This window comes from Musa acuminata, chromosome BXJ1-9, assembly GCF_036884655.1.
Source record: "Musa acuminata AAA Group cultivar baxijiao chromosome BXJ1-9, Cavendish_Baxijiao_AAA, whole genome shotgun sequence".
Classification (NCBI taxonomy): Eukaryota; Viridiplantae; Streptophyta; class Magnoliopsida; order Zingiberales; family Musaceae; genus Musa; species Musa acuminata.
The window spans coordinates 3198366-3214264 of record NC_088335.1 but is presented as its reverse complement, the minus strand read 5'-3'; the positions used below and the strand labels follow the sequence as shown (position 1 = coordinate 3214264).

General features: G+C 47.9%; 2 protein-coding genes and 2 pseudogenes across 2 annotated transcripts; 2 read left to right on the top strand and 2 right to left on the bottom strand.

The window, feature by feature from the left end:
* Nucleotides 1–584: 584 nt before the first annotated feature.
* Nucleotides 585–3601, top strand: LOC135594201 (L-ascorbate oxidase homolog; annotated as a pseudogene).
* Nucleotides 3602–4139: 538 nt separating this feature from the next.
* LOC103997272 (cation/H(+) antiporter 15-like) lies at nt 4140–6841 on the bottom strand. Its single transcript, XM_009418441.2, has 3 exons — nt 6635–6841; nt 5400–6509; nt 4140–5315 (listed from the first exon to the last, which is right to left on the bottom strand). The coding sequence occupies exons 1-3, from the start codon at nt 6839–6841 to the stop codon at nt 4140–4142; spliced, it is 2493 nt and encodes an 830-aa protein (XP_009416716.2).
* Nucleotides 6842–7800: 959 nt separating this feature from the next.
* On the top strand, nt 7801–15322 carry LOC103997271 (2,3-bisphosphoglycerate-independent phosphoglycerate mutase-like; annotated as a pseudogene).
* LOC135592508 (probable calcium-binding protein CML27) lies at nt 14188–14956 on the bottom strand. Its single transcript, XM_065081998.1, has one exon. The coding sequence runs from the start codon at nt 14954–14956 to the stop codon at nt 14366–14368; it is 591 nt and encodes a 196-aa protein (XP_064938070.1). The 3' UTR covers nt 14188–14365.
* Nucleotides 15323–15899: the final 577 nt, after the last annotated feature.

The window sequence follows — 15899 nt, the reverse complement described above, 5'->3', positions numbered from 1 at the left end:
TACATATAAATAAGAAACCCTTTCTTTAATGACCCGGGCCCAAAGCTAACTCTGTTTAGAACACGGCCCAACAGCCAATCTGCTTCCTAGGCCGGTCCGGTTCGGAGATTTTTCTATTCTTCCCGGTCCGCTTTCAGAATCATGGGAGAAAAACCAAATCGGAGCCGTTCTAATTCCGGTTCAGATAGCTAAGACCGAACCCGCATCTGATTGACCAACTTCAAGACACTCGTCTCGCACACACACGGAAGGAACACGGGCGACATCACCCTGTAGCGGAGAATGGAAACAGGGCAGAGCGCGAAGTCCGGAGCAAGGAGCAACGAGCGAGGAGGGACGGAGTGGAGGAGCTTGAACGAGCGTCCAGCTCCGTCCCTGCTTTCCTCTATAAATCGGCCCTCTCGCCCGGCGACAAAACTCCGAAGACGAACTCCCCCTCGGCCTCCTCGTCTTCCATCCGTCTGCGTACGGAGTAAACCTCTTTATCTTTCCCATCGCCGGTTAGAGGGTCGTAGCTCGTCGCCTTCGCTCTAGCTCTCGTGGCTGGGAAAGAGAGAAGGAGGTCAGGGGAGCAACCACCGATCATGGGAGGGGGTCGCGATGCGCTCCTTGTGTTCCTCTGCCTTCTTGGCCCCGCGGCGGTGCACGCCGAGGACCCGTACTTGTTCTTCACGTGGAACGCCACGTACGGCACCGTCTCTCCCCTCGGCGTCCCTCAGCAGGTCATCCTCATCAATGGCCAGTTCCCCGGACCCAACATCAACTCCACCACCAACAACAACATCGTCGTCAATGTCTTCAACAACCTGGATGAGCCCTTCCTCTTGACGTGGTTTGTTGTCTGTGCTCGTTGAGTGTGTCGCTGATGAGCTTCTTCTTCGTTCATGCTGACCCGGTGCTTGTGTATCAGGAACGGCATACAGCAGAGGAAGAACTCGTGGATGGATGGCATGCCTGGCACCAACTGCCCCATACCTCCCGGAAAGAACTTCACGTACCACTTCCAGGTGAAGGACCAGATCGGAAGCTTCTTCTACTTCCCCTCCATGGGGATGCACAGGGCCGCCGGGGCGTTTGGCGGCCTCCGCGTCAACAGCCGCCTCCTCATCCCCGTGCCTTTCGCCGACCCAACCGACGATTACACCGTGCTCATCGGCGACTGGTACGCCAAAAGCCACAAGGCCCTCGCCGCGATCCTCGACGCCGGCCACGGCATTGGCAACCCTGCCGGCGTCCTCATCAACGGACGAACCGGTAAGGACGCCAGCGGCAAGGACGACACGCCGCTCTTCACCATGGAGGCCGGAAAGACGTACCGCTACCGCATCTGCAACGTCGGCATGAAGGTGTCGCTCAACTTCCGGATGCAGAACCACCGGATGAAGCTGGTGGAGATGGACGGGTCGCACACCGTGCAGAACGACTATGAGTCCTGTTGCAGGAAACAACTGTATGCCGTGGCTTCGGGGCCGTCGTGGCTTGGTTCGGGTCCGAATGCGGGGGGATCTCGCGCGGCGTTCCTCGGGGCAGCCGAGGTGGCCAGTTGTAATGGTCCGGGCGGGACGTTGCGTGTGGAGCGAAGCTTTTTCGCGGCGCTGGGAAGACGCAACCTCACCCTCGTACCTGCACACAGGTCGGGTCGGAAGCTCAGCCCGACCCCTCCGACGATCAAGTCAGATGATGTGGAAGGAGATTTCTTTGCTAGTCAGAAAGTCTCCCCCCTTCGTTTAGAACTCGGGGGTATTTATAGGGTAGTTTAGTGTTACCTGATGTGATTGCCTGCGGGAGGTAGGATCGTACCTCTGATGGCGTCTGACGTTGCTATTAGCGTTGCGTGGAGAACCGAGTTGCTGCAGGGTATGAGCGAGGGACGGTCGTCGTCCTCCTCTGCCTCGGTCAAGCGCGCGGGGTCAGACAACGATGAAGTCGTTGTCTGAGAGCGGACGACGTCAGCGCATGTCGAGTCAGCATTATTGCCCTCCTCCTCGGACAGAGTGGCGCCCAGGTGAGGTCGACGTCGTGACACGTCATGTCACCATTATTACCCCTATCAAGTCCCTCGACGTCCACGTCGGGCAGTGCCTCTCCGTGCTCGTCACGGCCAACCAAGAACCCAAGGACTACTACATGGTCGCCTCCACACGTTTCACCAAGTACATGCGGACCGCCACGGGCGTCATCCGCTACGCCGGCTCCAGCGTCCCACCATCACCCGAGCTGCCGGCGGCGCCTGTCGGCTGGGCGTGGTCCTTCAACCAGTGGCGGTCGTTCCGATGGAACCTCACGGCCAGCGCCGCCCGGCCCAACCCCTAGGGCTCCTACCACTACGGTGGCATCAACATCACCAGAACCATCAAGCTCGCCAGCTCGGTCGGGCTCGTCAACGGCAAGCGCCGCTTCGCGCTCAACGGCGTGTCGCATGTGGAATCCCCCACCCCACTGAAGCTCGCGGAGTATTACGGCATCGCCGACAAGGTGTTCAAGTACGACAGTATCAATGACGAGCCACCGGCGGCCAGCGCACCGATCACGGCCACGCCGAACGTCCTCAACGCCACCTACAGAACTTACATCGAGATCATCCTCGAGAATCCTGAGAGGAGCATTCAGTGCTACCACTTGGATGGTTACTCCTTCTTCCTTGTCGAGTAATCTCATCACGCCGCCTACACCGCAACCAACTTGCCGTCGAGCAGTATCAGTACTCACCTTCCATGTCGCCGATTGTTGTGGGAAACAAACTTTAAGCCATGGCCTCGGGGCCGACGTGGCTCGGTTCGGGTCCGGACGAAGGGGATCTCCCTGGGGCGTTCCTCGAGCCCGCTGAGGCGGTCGGGTGCGGTGTCCGATCGGGATGGTGTAGCCGTCTCCTCTGGGCAGGAACTCCTCGCCTGCGCGTCCGGAGGGGACCTTCGGCTTGGCACTTGCACAAAGGTCAGGCCAAGGCGCTCGGCCCAACCCTTCCGACGATCAAGTTAGCAGATGTGGAGGGGGTTTTAAATGAAGAAGTATTTTTGTGTGTCTGTCTCTCCCCTTCCTTTCTAATGAACGAGAGGGTATTTATAGGGAAGCATACTGCTTCCTGAGCTGCCCGCTTACAGGGGGCAGGCTAGTAGCGTCTGACTTTGTGTTGGCGTGGCATGAAGAATTGAGCTTTGGCAGGATGTTAATGCACCTCGGTCGTCGTTCTGGTCTGCATTGACCAGGTGCTGTTGCGTGAGGCGTCATCTGACGTCAGCCAAGTCTTATCATAATTACTATCCTCATCACCAATGAACCAAATATTTGGTGTAATGCTTGCAGGATCGGGCACGGAAAGTGGACGCCGGAGAGCAGGAAGACGTACAATCTTCTCGACGCAGTGAGCCGGCACACGATACAGGTGTACCCGAGGTCGTGGTCAGCGATCATGCTCACCGTCGACAACGCGGGGATGTGGAACCTGCGGTCTGAGATGTGGGAGAGGCACTACCTGGGGCAGCAGATCTACATCAGCGTCACGTCGCCGGAGAGGTCGCTGAGGGACGAGTACAACATACCGGACAACACGCTGCTCTGCGGCGACGTCGCCGACCTGCCGAAGCCGCCATCCTATGTCTGATTGCATGGTTGCGAGCTGATCCCCACCTTCATTCCACTTCGTGTGTATTAATCCGAGAGAGGGAGGGGGAGTACAATACATACATATATATGATCACAAGTGGCTTTTTGTATGACCAATTGTATGCTATTGATTGCACGGTTCTTCGATGCTATATTAGTTATTGCATTTCAAGCTCACTTTCAAAACTGTCTTACTGTTGCTTGTGTTTTGTTTTCTCCCTCTGTGACAGGATTAGCATCGGCATTCTCTTGATGGATCATAACAAAATTATCAGAATTGTTACTGTGATTATAATTTTTTGGCCTCAGGAATTTTCTTCTATAAGAGACAGAGGCAGACGGGACTACTAATAAAAAAAAACACTAATGACAGCAGAATTTAAATTATCGGAAAGGAAAATACAGAATTAACAGGAAAAAAAAGGGGGAAAATGGTCAGTAGCCGTCTACGGTCTCTCCTAAGTCACAATCAGAGATGGGTCAGTGGCCGTCCCGCCTAAACCCTTTGTTTCCCCCGGGTTGACTCCTTCCGATACTCACTCTATCCGTTCCTCCACGTACTGCTGCATCACCAGCACCGACACCATCGCCCCCATGTCCGATGATACCAGCAAGTCCCCAATCGGTCCCAGCTCAGGGAAGTCGGTGAACTCCGTCATGCCTACCACGAGTGGCGAGCCCCCCCCGCTCGCCCTGCCCACCACGTAGAAGTCGTAGATGCTGCCCATGGACAGGATAGCCGCCACTGTTGCCGAGCTGTCGCTCACCACCTTGTCGGTGTACGAGACCGACGCGTTGTCCCCGAACTGAAGCCGGAAGTCCCTGATGCACTCGTCGTCCCACAGCCGGTCCACCTTGGCCGGCCATACGGTCGGCGCGGCGGCGGGCGCCTCAGCCTCGTAGCTGGGGAGGAACCGGACGACGGTGAGGACGACCCCTGGCTGCTCGAGAAACCGGCGCCCGTACATGAGCGCCTCGCGGTCGTCGGGGCCGCCAAAGAAGAGGATCGCAACGTGGAGGGGCGTGTGATGCCCGGCATTGGCGAACTTCCCGTGCTCGCCCAGGCCGCGGTCGACGAGGATTCCGACGGAGCAGGGCGCGTTAGTGAGGACGCCCTGGTTGACGGCGCGGATGGCAGGGTTGATGACCTCCATTTCGCCGTCCACCGTGAGCAGCTTGTGGAAGGGGAGGACGATGAGGGAGACCTGGTGGTCCGCGGCGATGTTACAGATGTCCTCATGCATGGACGAGTAGGCAGAGACAGCAGTGAGGGCCTGGAGGGTGACGCATCCGGCGTGCTGCTGGTACTTCTCGAAGGCAGAAACGATCGGTTCGGAGTGCACGAGGTCCGGGGGTGCGTTGTCGGTGTTCCTTCTCGTGAGGGTGCCAATGGCACCAGCTTCATGGACGATGAGCATGGGAGGGGTGCGGCCGGTGAGCTCAACGAGGTGGACGGCAGAGACCAAGAGCGGGGAGTCGTGGGTGGGGTTAGAGAGCTGAAGGAGGCTGATGACGGAAGGGACGTTGCGGACGGTGTGGACGCACGCCACCAGGCGCAGGTCGGAGTCCCGCCTCGAGAGCTCCAGGTTGCGCTGCTTGTAAATGGCCGGGCCGCGGCATTTCCTGTCGAGGGCTGTTACCAGCGGGCCCACCAGTGCCGTGGAGATGACCGACGAGGCCACCAGCAACGCGTATATCTTCTGGTTAAAGACCTGCACGGGCTAATAATGCTCATGAGACGACAGCACACCAGGGTTGGAAGCGAGAGAGACGGTGAGGAAGGGAGGGGAGTTCACCTTTTCGCTCTTGCCCATGTTGAGGATGATCGCCTGAGCCGGGCCCATCGTGTTCATCAATATCCCGAGCGACAACCCCTGAGAGCGCGGCATCGAATAGAAGGAAGAGATGATCATGCATCCGGCCACCTTGGCCAACGTCGCAACCACGACGATGCAGCCTAGCCAGAACATGTAGTGCGTCGGCTCGTTTCCCTCCGGTCTCATAAGGGATGCCACATCGGCCTTGAGTCCGCAGCCGACGATGAGGAACGGCAGCATGAAGCCGATGACGAAGTCGTCGAGCCGTTCGATCAGGGTTGTGGTGAGCGGCCCCTTGGGCACCGCCAGCCCCAAGACGAGGGCGCCAAACACGGGGTGGAATCCGACGGTCGCCGAGGCCAGGGCGGCGCCCAACACGAAGATGAGCACCAAACCCATGTACACGTTGTTCACCGGCTCGCCTTCCGGCATCTGCCGCAACGTCCATTCCAGGAGCGGCCTGACCATGTACAGGCACACGAGCACAAGACAGGCTGCGGCGAGCACCATCCAAAAGGGCGCAAGGTACTCATGAGCAGCTGCCTTGTCGCCAGGCCCAATAAGGGCAAAACACAGCGCGAGGAGGAGCCACGACACCACGTCGCCGACCAAGGCCGACGGCAGGACGACCTGACCGACTTCGGGATTCGGGATCTTGAGCTCCGCGAGGAGTCGCGCCAGGATCGGGAAGGCGGTGATCGAGAGCGCGAAGCTGAGGAGCAGGACGAAAGCGGCTTGCTCCGTGCCGGACGCCTTATAGCTGTTGTTCGCCATAGGGGCAGGTAAACCGAAGACCGCCACGATGGCGGCGGTCGCAAGCAGAGGGAGGGTTAGGCTGGCCATCGCGATGGCCACCACCTTCCTGCCCATCACCCTGAACACTTTCACGTCGAGCTCGACTGCGACTAGGAAGACGTAGTAGATGAGCCCCAAGAAGCCGATAGCCTCGATCAAGGTATAGCTCGTCGGGGGAAAAAGGAATCTGTAAAGCGGTTTAACCACCGATGTTCGTGGGCTCCCTGCATTCTCGGCCGAGGCGCTATTGTAAGTAAGCTTCCCAAAGGCCGCCGGCCCCAACAGTATGCCACCCTAATAGACAGGCAACTCCAAGTCAACAGCTGGACAAGATAATTCCACTACATATGGAATGAAAGCTAATCTCGTGAGACTTGCGGAACGAGAAAGAAAAATAGAGGAGAGGAAGTCGAGCTTACGATGAGCTCGGCGACGACTCTGGGCTGGCCGAAAGGCTTGAGGGCGTAGGCCAAGAAGCGAGTGAGCGCTAATATCACCGAAGTCTGCATGATTAGGACGGGAAAAAGGAATTCCGACAACACCTCAATGTCAATTTCATTAGCCCAAAGTCCGCTCAGCAGGATCATATCCGACGGAGGGCATACCGTGCTGTTCCCTTCCGTCATGTCTTGCGTCCAACAACGGCAACGATGGGTGAGAAGGGAGAGGGACGAGGGAAGGGAGGCTTCAGGCACAAGAGATGGGAGGAAGAATGGTGGTGACTGTATATATGGCCGGGGCACGGAGGGCTGCTATTTTAGCCCCGTTGTTCCGTAAGCTGGGGCTTAATTAGGCTTTAGTGGTTACAGACGACTGCCGTTACCAACAACCCCTAGACCTTCACTAACTAACACAACCACCTTCAGACGCAAACTTCGACTAACTAAAAACCGTTGTTTTAGTTATGTCTTATGAATCACTTTCTATTCCTTTTATTTGAAGCTCACCAAGCTCATATTATAACTTGATATCCTCTAACATCTTGATTGAGTGTGGTTGACTTAGTCACAATCTTCGGACATTACCGATTATGTCATGTCTTTCGTATATTTTCTCATATTTTGTGTAATATTACTGTACCTACGTTGAAAAAAAAAGGTAAAATCATTCTCAATATTAATACTTCACAAGTACATACGACATCTTATACAGTTATTCTCATTTAATTTACGTCGGTAGAAGATTGTATAACATCTCATATGAATCAAATTTCTGCTAATGATGAGATGAATCGGTTGATCCATGCGTTGCGATTCCGTTATCATGGCCATAAAACTCGGCGAGAAGACGACACGTGTCTCCAATAAAATTGGAAGGCACTAAAGGCGGGGGTTCATCCTCTCGTGTGTACCGGAAGGAGTCGAAGCTTCGGGACGCCCTCGCCGCCCGGTCTTTGCATCTGATACTTCAAACAGCGGCTATCCACAGCACTCGTCGCCCTGTCATCTGCGCCTTCTCACACCTCCATTCCCTCCTCTTGATCGATTAAATTGCGCTAGAGTTGTAGCGGGAAACGATCCCTTCGTTCGACGTCGCGCGTTGTCTTGATCGCCCTGGTGTGTAGTCTCGTGGAGGGTTCGAAAGGATGGGAAGCCCGGAGTTCTCTTCGAAATTGGCGGACCACCCGAGGCTTCCCAAGCGGAAGACGGTGGCCGTGGTGATTTTGGACGGATGGGGGGAAGCCAACCCCGACCAGTACAACTGCATCCATGTCGCCGACACCATGTCCCTGCCGGCGACGATTTGTTGTTTGAGCAAGACCTCATCTGGTAGAATCTTTAGTACTTATCGATGTTTAGTTCTGTTCTAATCTGGTACCCTGGATTCGCGAAGCCGTGTGAGTATCGAACATATAACTTGCAGTTATACTTTTCGGCATTGGGGATGCGGATTAGGGCCTAACGCAATTTGTGCTCATGAACATATAGGGTTGAAGACGGATAATTGGAGTACGAGAATTGGCCATATGGAAGTCGCCAATTTGATGTGTCAGTACGAGAATTGGCCAATATTTTTAACCCCTTTTTTATTTTGTTTAATCAGAAAATTTTGCTGTATCTGTGACCACTTAGTTATTTTCTGCTGCTACTCTGAATATGGCTGCGATAAAATTTGTTAGGTTATAGGTGGTGAGAGAAATTTGTTGTTTGGAGAAATTTAGCAGGTGGGATTGTTAGGAAAAAGCTAGATAAGATGATTACTCTACGCCAAACCAAATGCATTTACTGAGCCCAATTGTGCCATTTGGTAATTGCATGCATGATTTATCCGTTAAAGAGAAAGTTAGGATGGCAAACGGTTGGTTGGTTCTTGATGTTCAATGTTCTGGATTATTCAACTGAGTTGTTTTCTCATGTTTACTCAATGAATAAAAGGGTAAACATTCTTCACCATTTCATAGGGTGCTCCAGAGAGATGGAGATTGCTGAGGGCTCATGGTACAGCGGTCGGGTCGGGCTACCTACTGATGATGACATGGGTAACAGTGAAGTTGGTCACAATGCACTAGGCGCAGGGAGAATCTATGCCCAGGGGTAAATTACACATTTGCCTATGTGCTTCAGCTACAAATCGTATTTTTTTCTTTATTTGCTTCTTTGTGTTCATATAACTTGCTTGGTTTTGAACTCTTTGTTATAAATGGTTTACCGGAACAATGCTAACCTGATTAACTGCTTGTTACCTTCCGATTCTTCTGATTGTCCTGATCATTGATGCAGCAAATGGTTTTGCTGCAACAGTAAAATAGCATTATGCAGGCTTTAATATTTGATTCATTTGCTGATATTTTACATTGCATTATATTATAAATATGTTTGCATGGTAGAAAGTTCGTGTGCATTGAGTTATGACATGTGAATATGATTATATGAACACAATACAATTTGGCCTATTTAGAAGTATTATGATACATGGCTTTCTTCATGGTCAAGGTATTGTTTGAATGAAATGAATATTTTTGCCGTTTCGAAAGAACATTTCATTTATGGACTATTTTCAGCAATGTTGTCATCCTGTCTGATTGCAATCAGATACTTCATAGCTGAGCCTATTTAGAACTATCGCTACATCAACATTGATAGTGATTGCATTCAAGTAATGATCCTATATGTTTATCTGGAAAATCACTTGCAGATTATTAGAAATCTTTGACCTTGTTCTGCTATTATGTTTAGGGTACATTCTTTGATTCCCTTGTTAACAACTTTGTTGTATATCTTGATGAAGTACAATTTCACTACAATATGATGGCACGAGATATGTAAACTGCTTTTTTGGGCGACATGAGCTCTGTGCTAGAACAACACTATATAAGAATGTCATTAGTAGTCTCATGCCAATGCAATATATGGGTGTTATGTGTGGCACATGCTGTCTGTATGTTTCATTTTTATTGGTTCATCCACTGTAAGCCAAATGTTACCCATTGTCAGGGCTAAATTAGTGGATCTTGCACTTGCCTTTGGGGAAATATACGAAGGAGAAGGTTTCAAATATATCAAAGAGTGTTTTGAGAAAGGGACTTTGCATCTCATTTGGTTATTGAGCGATGGTGGTGTCCGCTCACGGCTTGATCAACTACTAGTACATATTTCTTATTTCTGGTTCGTACTTTAGAAGCTTCAATCATTCATCATCATCGATGACTTCATTCTTGCAGTTGTTACTAGAAGGAGCTGGTGAACATGGTGCCAAAAGAATCCGTGTGCACATACTTTCTGATGGCCGTGATGATTTGGATGGTAGCAGTGTATGATTTGTAGAAATACTTGAGAATGAGCTTTCAAAATTGCGTGAGAAAGACATTGATGCACAAATTGCATCTGGTGGGGGCCGGATGTATGTGAGAATGGACCGTCATAAGGTAAAGTGCAAAGGTTTCTAGTTTGTATGCTGATCAAGTATCGATGGCACCAAGCAAGATCACTTGTGGAGAAATAACTAACTAAATTCCAAAGTGCTCTTGAAGCCATTAAAAAGTTGAGGGAGGACCCAAAAGCCAATGATCAGTACTTGCCTCCTTTTGTCATAGTTGATGAGAGTGGTAAAGCAGTTGGACCTATAGTAGATGGAGATGCAGTTGTAACATTCAACTTTCGAGCAGATCGGATGGTTATGATTGCAAAAGCTTTAGAGTATGAAAATTTTGATAAGTTTGATCGGCTTCGGTTTCCAAAGATACGATATGTTGGAATGCTTCAATATGATGGGGAATTGAAGCTTCCAAGCCACTATCTTGTTTCTCCTCCAGAGATAGAAAGAACATCTGGTGAATATTTAGTGCATAATGGCATCAAAACTTTTGCCTGCAGGTAATATTCTATGCTGTTATCTAGAAATTGTTAATTATTGTGATAAACTTTAAAAACAATGTGCATGATTTGTTTCTTTTTTATCAATGCATGAATCATTCTATTTGCAGAGATATTGGTTTTATTTCCATAAATTACCATTGTCCATAAACTTTTAGTTCTTCACTTCTTCTCTGTCTATAGTTTGTTAACTATAAAGTTGATTAACTTAATTAGTCGTACAAACGTTTTGTATTTAGATGGTCTACTCTCTTTCTTGCCTTGGACTACAAATTGGTGAAACCTACCAAGATGATTAATACTTTCGGGATTTGGATTCTCATCATAGCTGGTATGATGGAAACCCCTGTAACGTATTATAATGGCTGTTGTCAGTCTTCTTGATCACTGTTGTCTTTTTCAGATTTAGAATAATTATTGTCAACCATACCTATGAATTGTAATAGCTGATAAATGCAGACAAACCCCCTATGTGCTATAACAGCTAATAACTGCAAACAAACATTAAAACAACAATGTTGCAATAACACCAAATTTGAACAAGGTTATTTGTGCTGGTGAGACAATGTTACTAATTACTGTTTTAATCTCAAGAATATTTATGATTAAATTGTATTAAAACCAATGGAGATTCAGATAATATTACTCTACATCATCCGTCAGAGCTTGGTATTTGTCTTGACAAAATCCTTTGATATTCCAAATGTTTGTTTCCCCCTTTATTTGCCCAAACAGAGTGAAATTTTCTTGTCTTGTCATGGAAGATGGAAGAGTCCTTCTAGTCAATATAAAATGCTAGGCAGAACATTACCTATGCAGCATGCATTGTTGAGTTGGTGATCTCTGGATTCAATATGAACTATTTGTGTATGAGCTTAAGTTAAATGTTCTTATACTATTGAAATATATATATTAGGGAATTAAACATAGTTCACATGTACATTTCTAATGCATGCTGAGGACATATTTCTGAACTTTGCCTTACCAGATTTGTATTGTAAGAAGTCATTTAGAGCAAGACATTAATTTCTTCTTAACTCTGTATGGGGCTGTTGCTTACTACCTATCACATACATCCACATGCCAAATGTCTTTCTTTTTTCTCTGACCTGCAGTGAGACTGTCAAATTTGGTCAGTCACCTTCTTTTGGAATGGTAATCAATCGGGATATTTTGATCCATCCATGGAAGAGTATGTTGAGATACCCAATGACATGGGGATTAGTTTTAATGTTCAACCCAAGATGAAAGCTTTGGAAATTGCTGAAAGGGCAAGAGATGCGATACTCAGTGGCAAGTTCCACCAGGTGATTAACATTTGGACTGTAAAAGTTTTTCTTTTTATATTGTTTTTTCTTATGATTTATTTTCTGCAGGTATGCATCAACCTAGCTACTGGAGACATGGAAGGTCATACCGGAGACATCAAGGCTACTGTTGTGGCATGCAAGGTAGCTGATGAAGCTGTTAAGGTAAATTTATGAATTTCGTGTTTCTTCTGTTGTTGGGCTTTACGCTTTGTCCAAAATGCTTGGGGTTGTGTTCAAATACTGTTGGACGTTGAAGTAAAATTTTAAGCTTATAAACCCTTGGAGAACTAATCTTTTAAGTTCCATAAATTCCAAAATTGGCGTAGGACTAATTTGTCAATCAAATAGGGCTAGTCATGACTCTGCTACTAGCAAACTCTATGACTAAGAATTTTCTTGATCCTCCTAAAATATTTAGTGGATCGGGTCAAATTCAACATGGCAAGTGAAGTATTTTCAGATGTAGTTTAGATGAATTTTGCAAAATGTTATGTTTTTAGTGCATGGCATTTTTTAGTCCATTAGACAATATAAACTGTTGTTCCCTTTTTATGTCAAGCTACTACATTTTCTTTGTTGCTTTTGGTTTCTTCAAACAATGTAGTTGTTAGTGATTTCCTTCTTCTCTACTGATGCAGCTTATACCTCCTAAGAGGTGTTTTTCACATTGTTATGTTCACTACATCAGATGTATTCATGGCAATGTTACAGAACAATGCCATGACTGCAGTTTTAGCTTCTAGATGATTGCCATCATCATGGCATATTTGCAAGTAGATCTATCTCTTATCACGAAGACCTAACAATCCTTTTAGATGATAATCGAAGCAACAGAAAAGGTGGAGGGAGTCTATGTTGTGACCGCCGATCATGGTAATGCCGAGGACATGGTCAAAAGGGATAAGTCCGGCCAACCACTTCTTGACAAAGATGGGAACATCCAAATTCTCACCTCCCATACACTTCATCCGGTAAGTTCTACCTTACGTTCTCAATTCATCATCATTGTTTACCATCACTTGTTTCTGTGCTGCTGAAAATGCTAGCTTTGAGGTATTTCAGCGTTCTAGATTGGTTCACTCTTACAGCTTTCAAGACTTCTTTGAAAACAAGTATCAGCTGGTGTATAGATAAATTCTTGAAGATATCAACTGGTTGATAACAAGACCTCAACCGCTTACCCGATACAAAGTTAAATAAAAAAAACAAGTATTATTTCTGTTCTGCTGAGTGAATCGCCATTCGTATGAAATCATGAACGTAGTTGTGAATTCTTTATGTTTTATGTCCCTTAGTATACGTGTGTGTAGATGCATATTTCATTGTACATACTTTTGTGCTGCAGGTTCCAATTGCGATCGCAGGCCGTGGGCTTGCCAATGTTGCTGCTACCGTGATGAAACTTCCCGGCGACTACGAGCCGACACTAATTGAAGTGGTTCGCGACTGAACAGTGGTCCGACGACCCATCTGCGATTAGGTACGCCATGCCAAAACCCCTCCTCTTCTTTTAAATCTTCGATCTGCAGTTACTCGAGCATCATAAGTTTATACCTGAAGGACAATAATAGTGTTGGCAAGCAGTCATCGGTCTCCTGTGAAGCCGCTTACTTTGACTAACGAAGCATGGGAAAACCCCCTTTTGGATGGCAAGTGGCCCCACCGTCTCCGAAATGGTTTCGTCAATAAATATTTTTTTTTTAAAGATAAAAATCTTTCATAATTCAAAAATTTTATCACCTAAGTTATCCGATATTTTTAAAAAATATATAAAATAAGATTTTGAATACTCAATTTTGTTTAACAAATTTGTTATACTACTATTATATCATTATTTGACATAATATTTCAGATATTTTTTAAATATGAAATAAGATTTTGGATACTCAGTTTTCGGTAAACAAATTTGGCGTACTACCATTATATTAATATTTAATACATTATGGTTTTTTTTATAATTTAATTTGACAATCTAAAATATTTAAATTCAAGTTAAAATTAATTGATGAGGTTTCTTAGATTAATATCTAATGTGTAAAAAGAAATAAAATATATAACTATAACCATAACTCTATATCTAATGTGTAAAATATATAACTATATCTATGTCTAAAAGATATAAAAGATATCTATCGTTGATTATAACACTCGCATATGCTCATCATAACCCCATGTGGGGCAATATTTTGGTAAACCACAAGAATTGTAGCACGAGTTATTGATCGACGACACTGACTCCTTTTAGTTCGACAGGTTAATAAACATAACATATCACACATCGCAGCACATCCTCAAAGCTCAAATCAATCGGTCGCCCGACACAGAAGTCAAAGACAAATTATGAGCGGATAAGAAAAAGGTGCGTCCCCACTTGGCTCTAGAAATCTACGGCAATTAGACCTCCACGCGTCCATGATGTGATGCGAGCAACATCAGCAGCATTTAAAAGCGGTGAGGGGCGAAGAGAAAAAAATTGAAAGGGAAAGGGAAAGCAACCAGAAAAAGGATCTGCATCATGTGCCGTTGATCAGGCGCTCCAGACGGTGATGCCCTGCATCATGTGCTTGAACTCGCCGAAGTCGACCTGGCCGTCGGAGTTCTGGTCGACGGAGCAGATCATCTCTCGGACACGCGCGATGCTCCGGCCCTCCGGCAACCCCAGCTTGGAGAGCACCGCCTGCAGCTCCGCCGCCGAGATGAAGCCGTCGCCGTCCTCGTCGAACACCCGGAAGGCCTCCCTCATGTCCTCCTCCACCTCCTCCTCGGCCGCTTCCTCCTCCTCGCCTGTTGCGTCGGGAGCGCCGAAGAGGGCGTCGCCGAGGGCGCGGTGGAGCGCCTCGAAGTCGTCGAAGGCGAGGCCGGCGCGGCCGGGAGGGATGTAGGCGGCGACGGTGGAACTGAGCTCCGCGGGGTCGGCGGCGAGGCCGAGGCGGTCAAGGGCAAGCGCAATCTCCTCCACGGTGATCTCCCCGTCGCCGTTGTGGTCGAACAGGTCGAAGACGCGGCGGAGGCGCAAGGTGTTGAGGCTCTCGGTGCGCAGCCGGAAGGACGGCGACGGCCGGCCAAGGGTCGGGGCCGGCGTCGGCGGCTGGCGGTGAGCGGCCATCCCTCCCTCCATGGCGTCTGTACGTGGACAACAGCAAGCGAGCTAAGAGAGGTAGAGAGGAAGGAGAGGCGAGGGGTGAGCGAAGCTTCCGAGGGCGGTGCATCATATAAAGAGAGGGAAACGCGGGAAGTCGGCGTGCGATGGGAGCTGGAAACGGCTTCTTCTACGAAAATAATAATTTGGATGCGAAATGGTTTATTCTCGAGACAATGATATACAGTGGTGTCACGAAATTGACATGAGTCACATGTCCCTTACTGTGCCATAAGAGGAGAGTTTGTTACTTTTCCATTTATTCGAAAAGCTATCGTCGAGAAAAAAAAAATTGTAGATATATGGTCATCGGAAAAGAAAAATAATAAGTGAGAAGTTAAGATATATTTCTAAAATGGGAAGTTGATCATAAATAAAGCAAATAAAGTGAGAAGTCAACTAAATAAAATATATGGCTTGATACACTAGCATCTTCCGGTAAACAGCTCACATCAAGCTCTTGTTTATGACGAAGCTCGAGCTTGGGAGGCGGTGCACGACTCCAGGGCTCGACGCTAGGTTGACATCAAAGGAGAACATAGCGTGGGCAACACGTTATGCGGAGTTGCAGTCATGACGATCGTCTCGACGTGTCATAGATTGGTCTACATCTGAAGAGAGAAGGGTTTGTTATTACCATTGCGCTTACTGCCATGTGATGCCGTGAGCTGGAAGACTGTGTTGTAATCTGTTCCATATTAGTATTTAATGTGAGAGAAGTTTATGATGACAGGATCAGTCCAATCTAGTAGTAGTTCGAGTTGATACACATAGGTTGAAGGTGGCTCGGGTGATCCTGTACGAGATGTCGAGTGAGATTCTCAGTACTCTAATTGATTTTGAAACAAAAATAAAATAAAAAATTTTAAGTAAACAATAATTAATCTTAATTGTTATTATCTAATCGATTTCTTATAGTAAA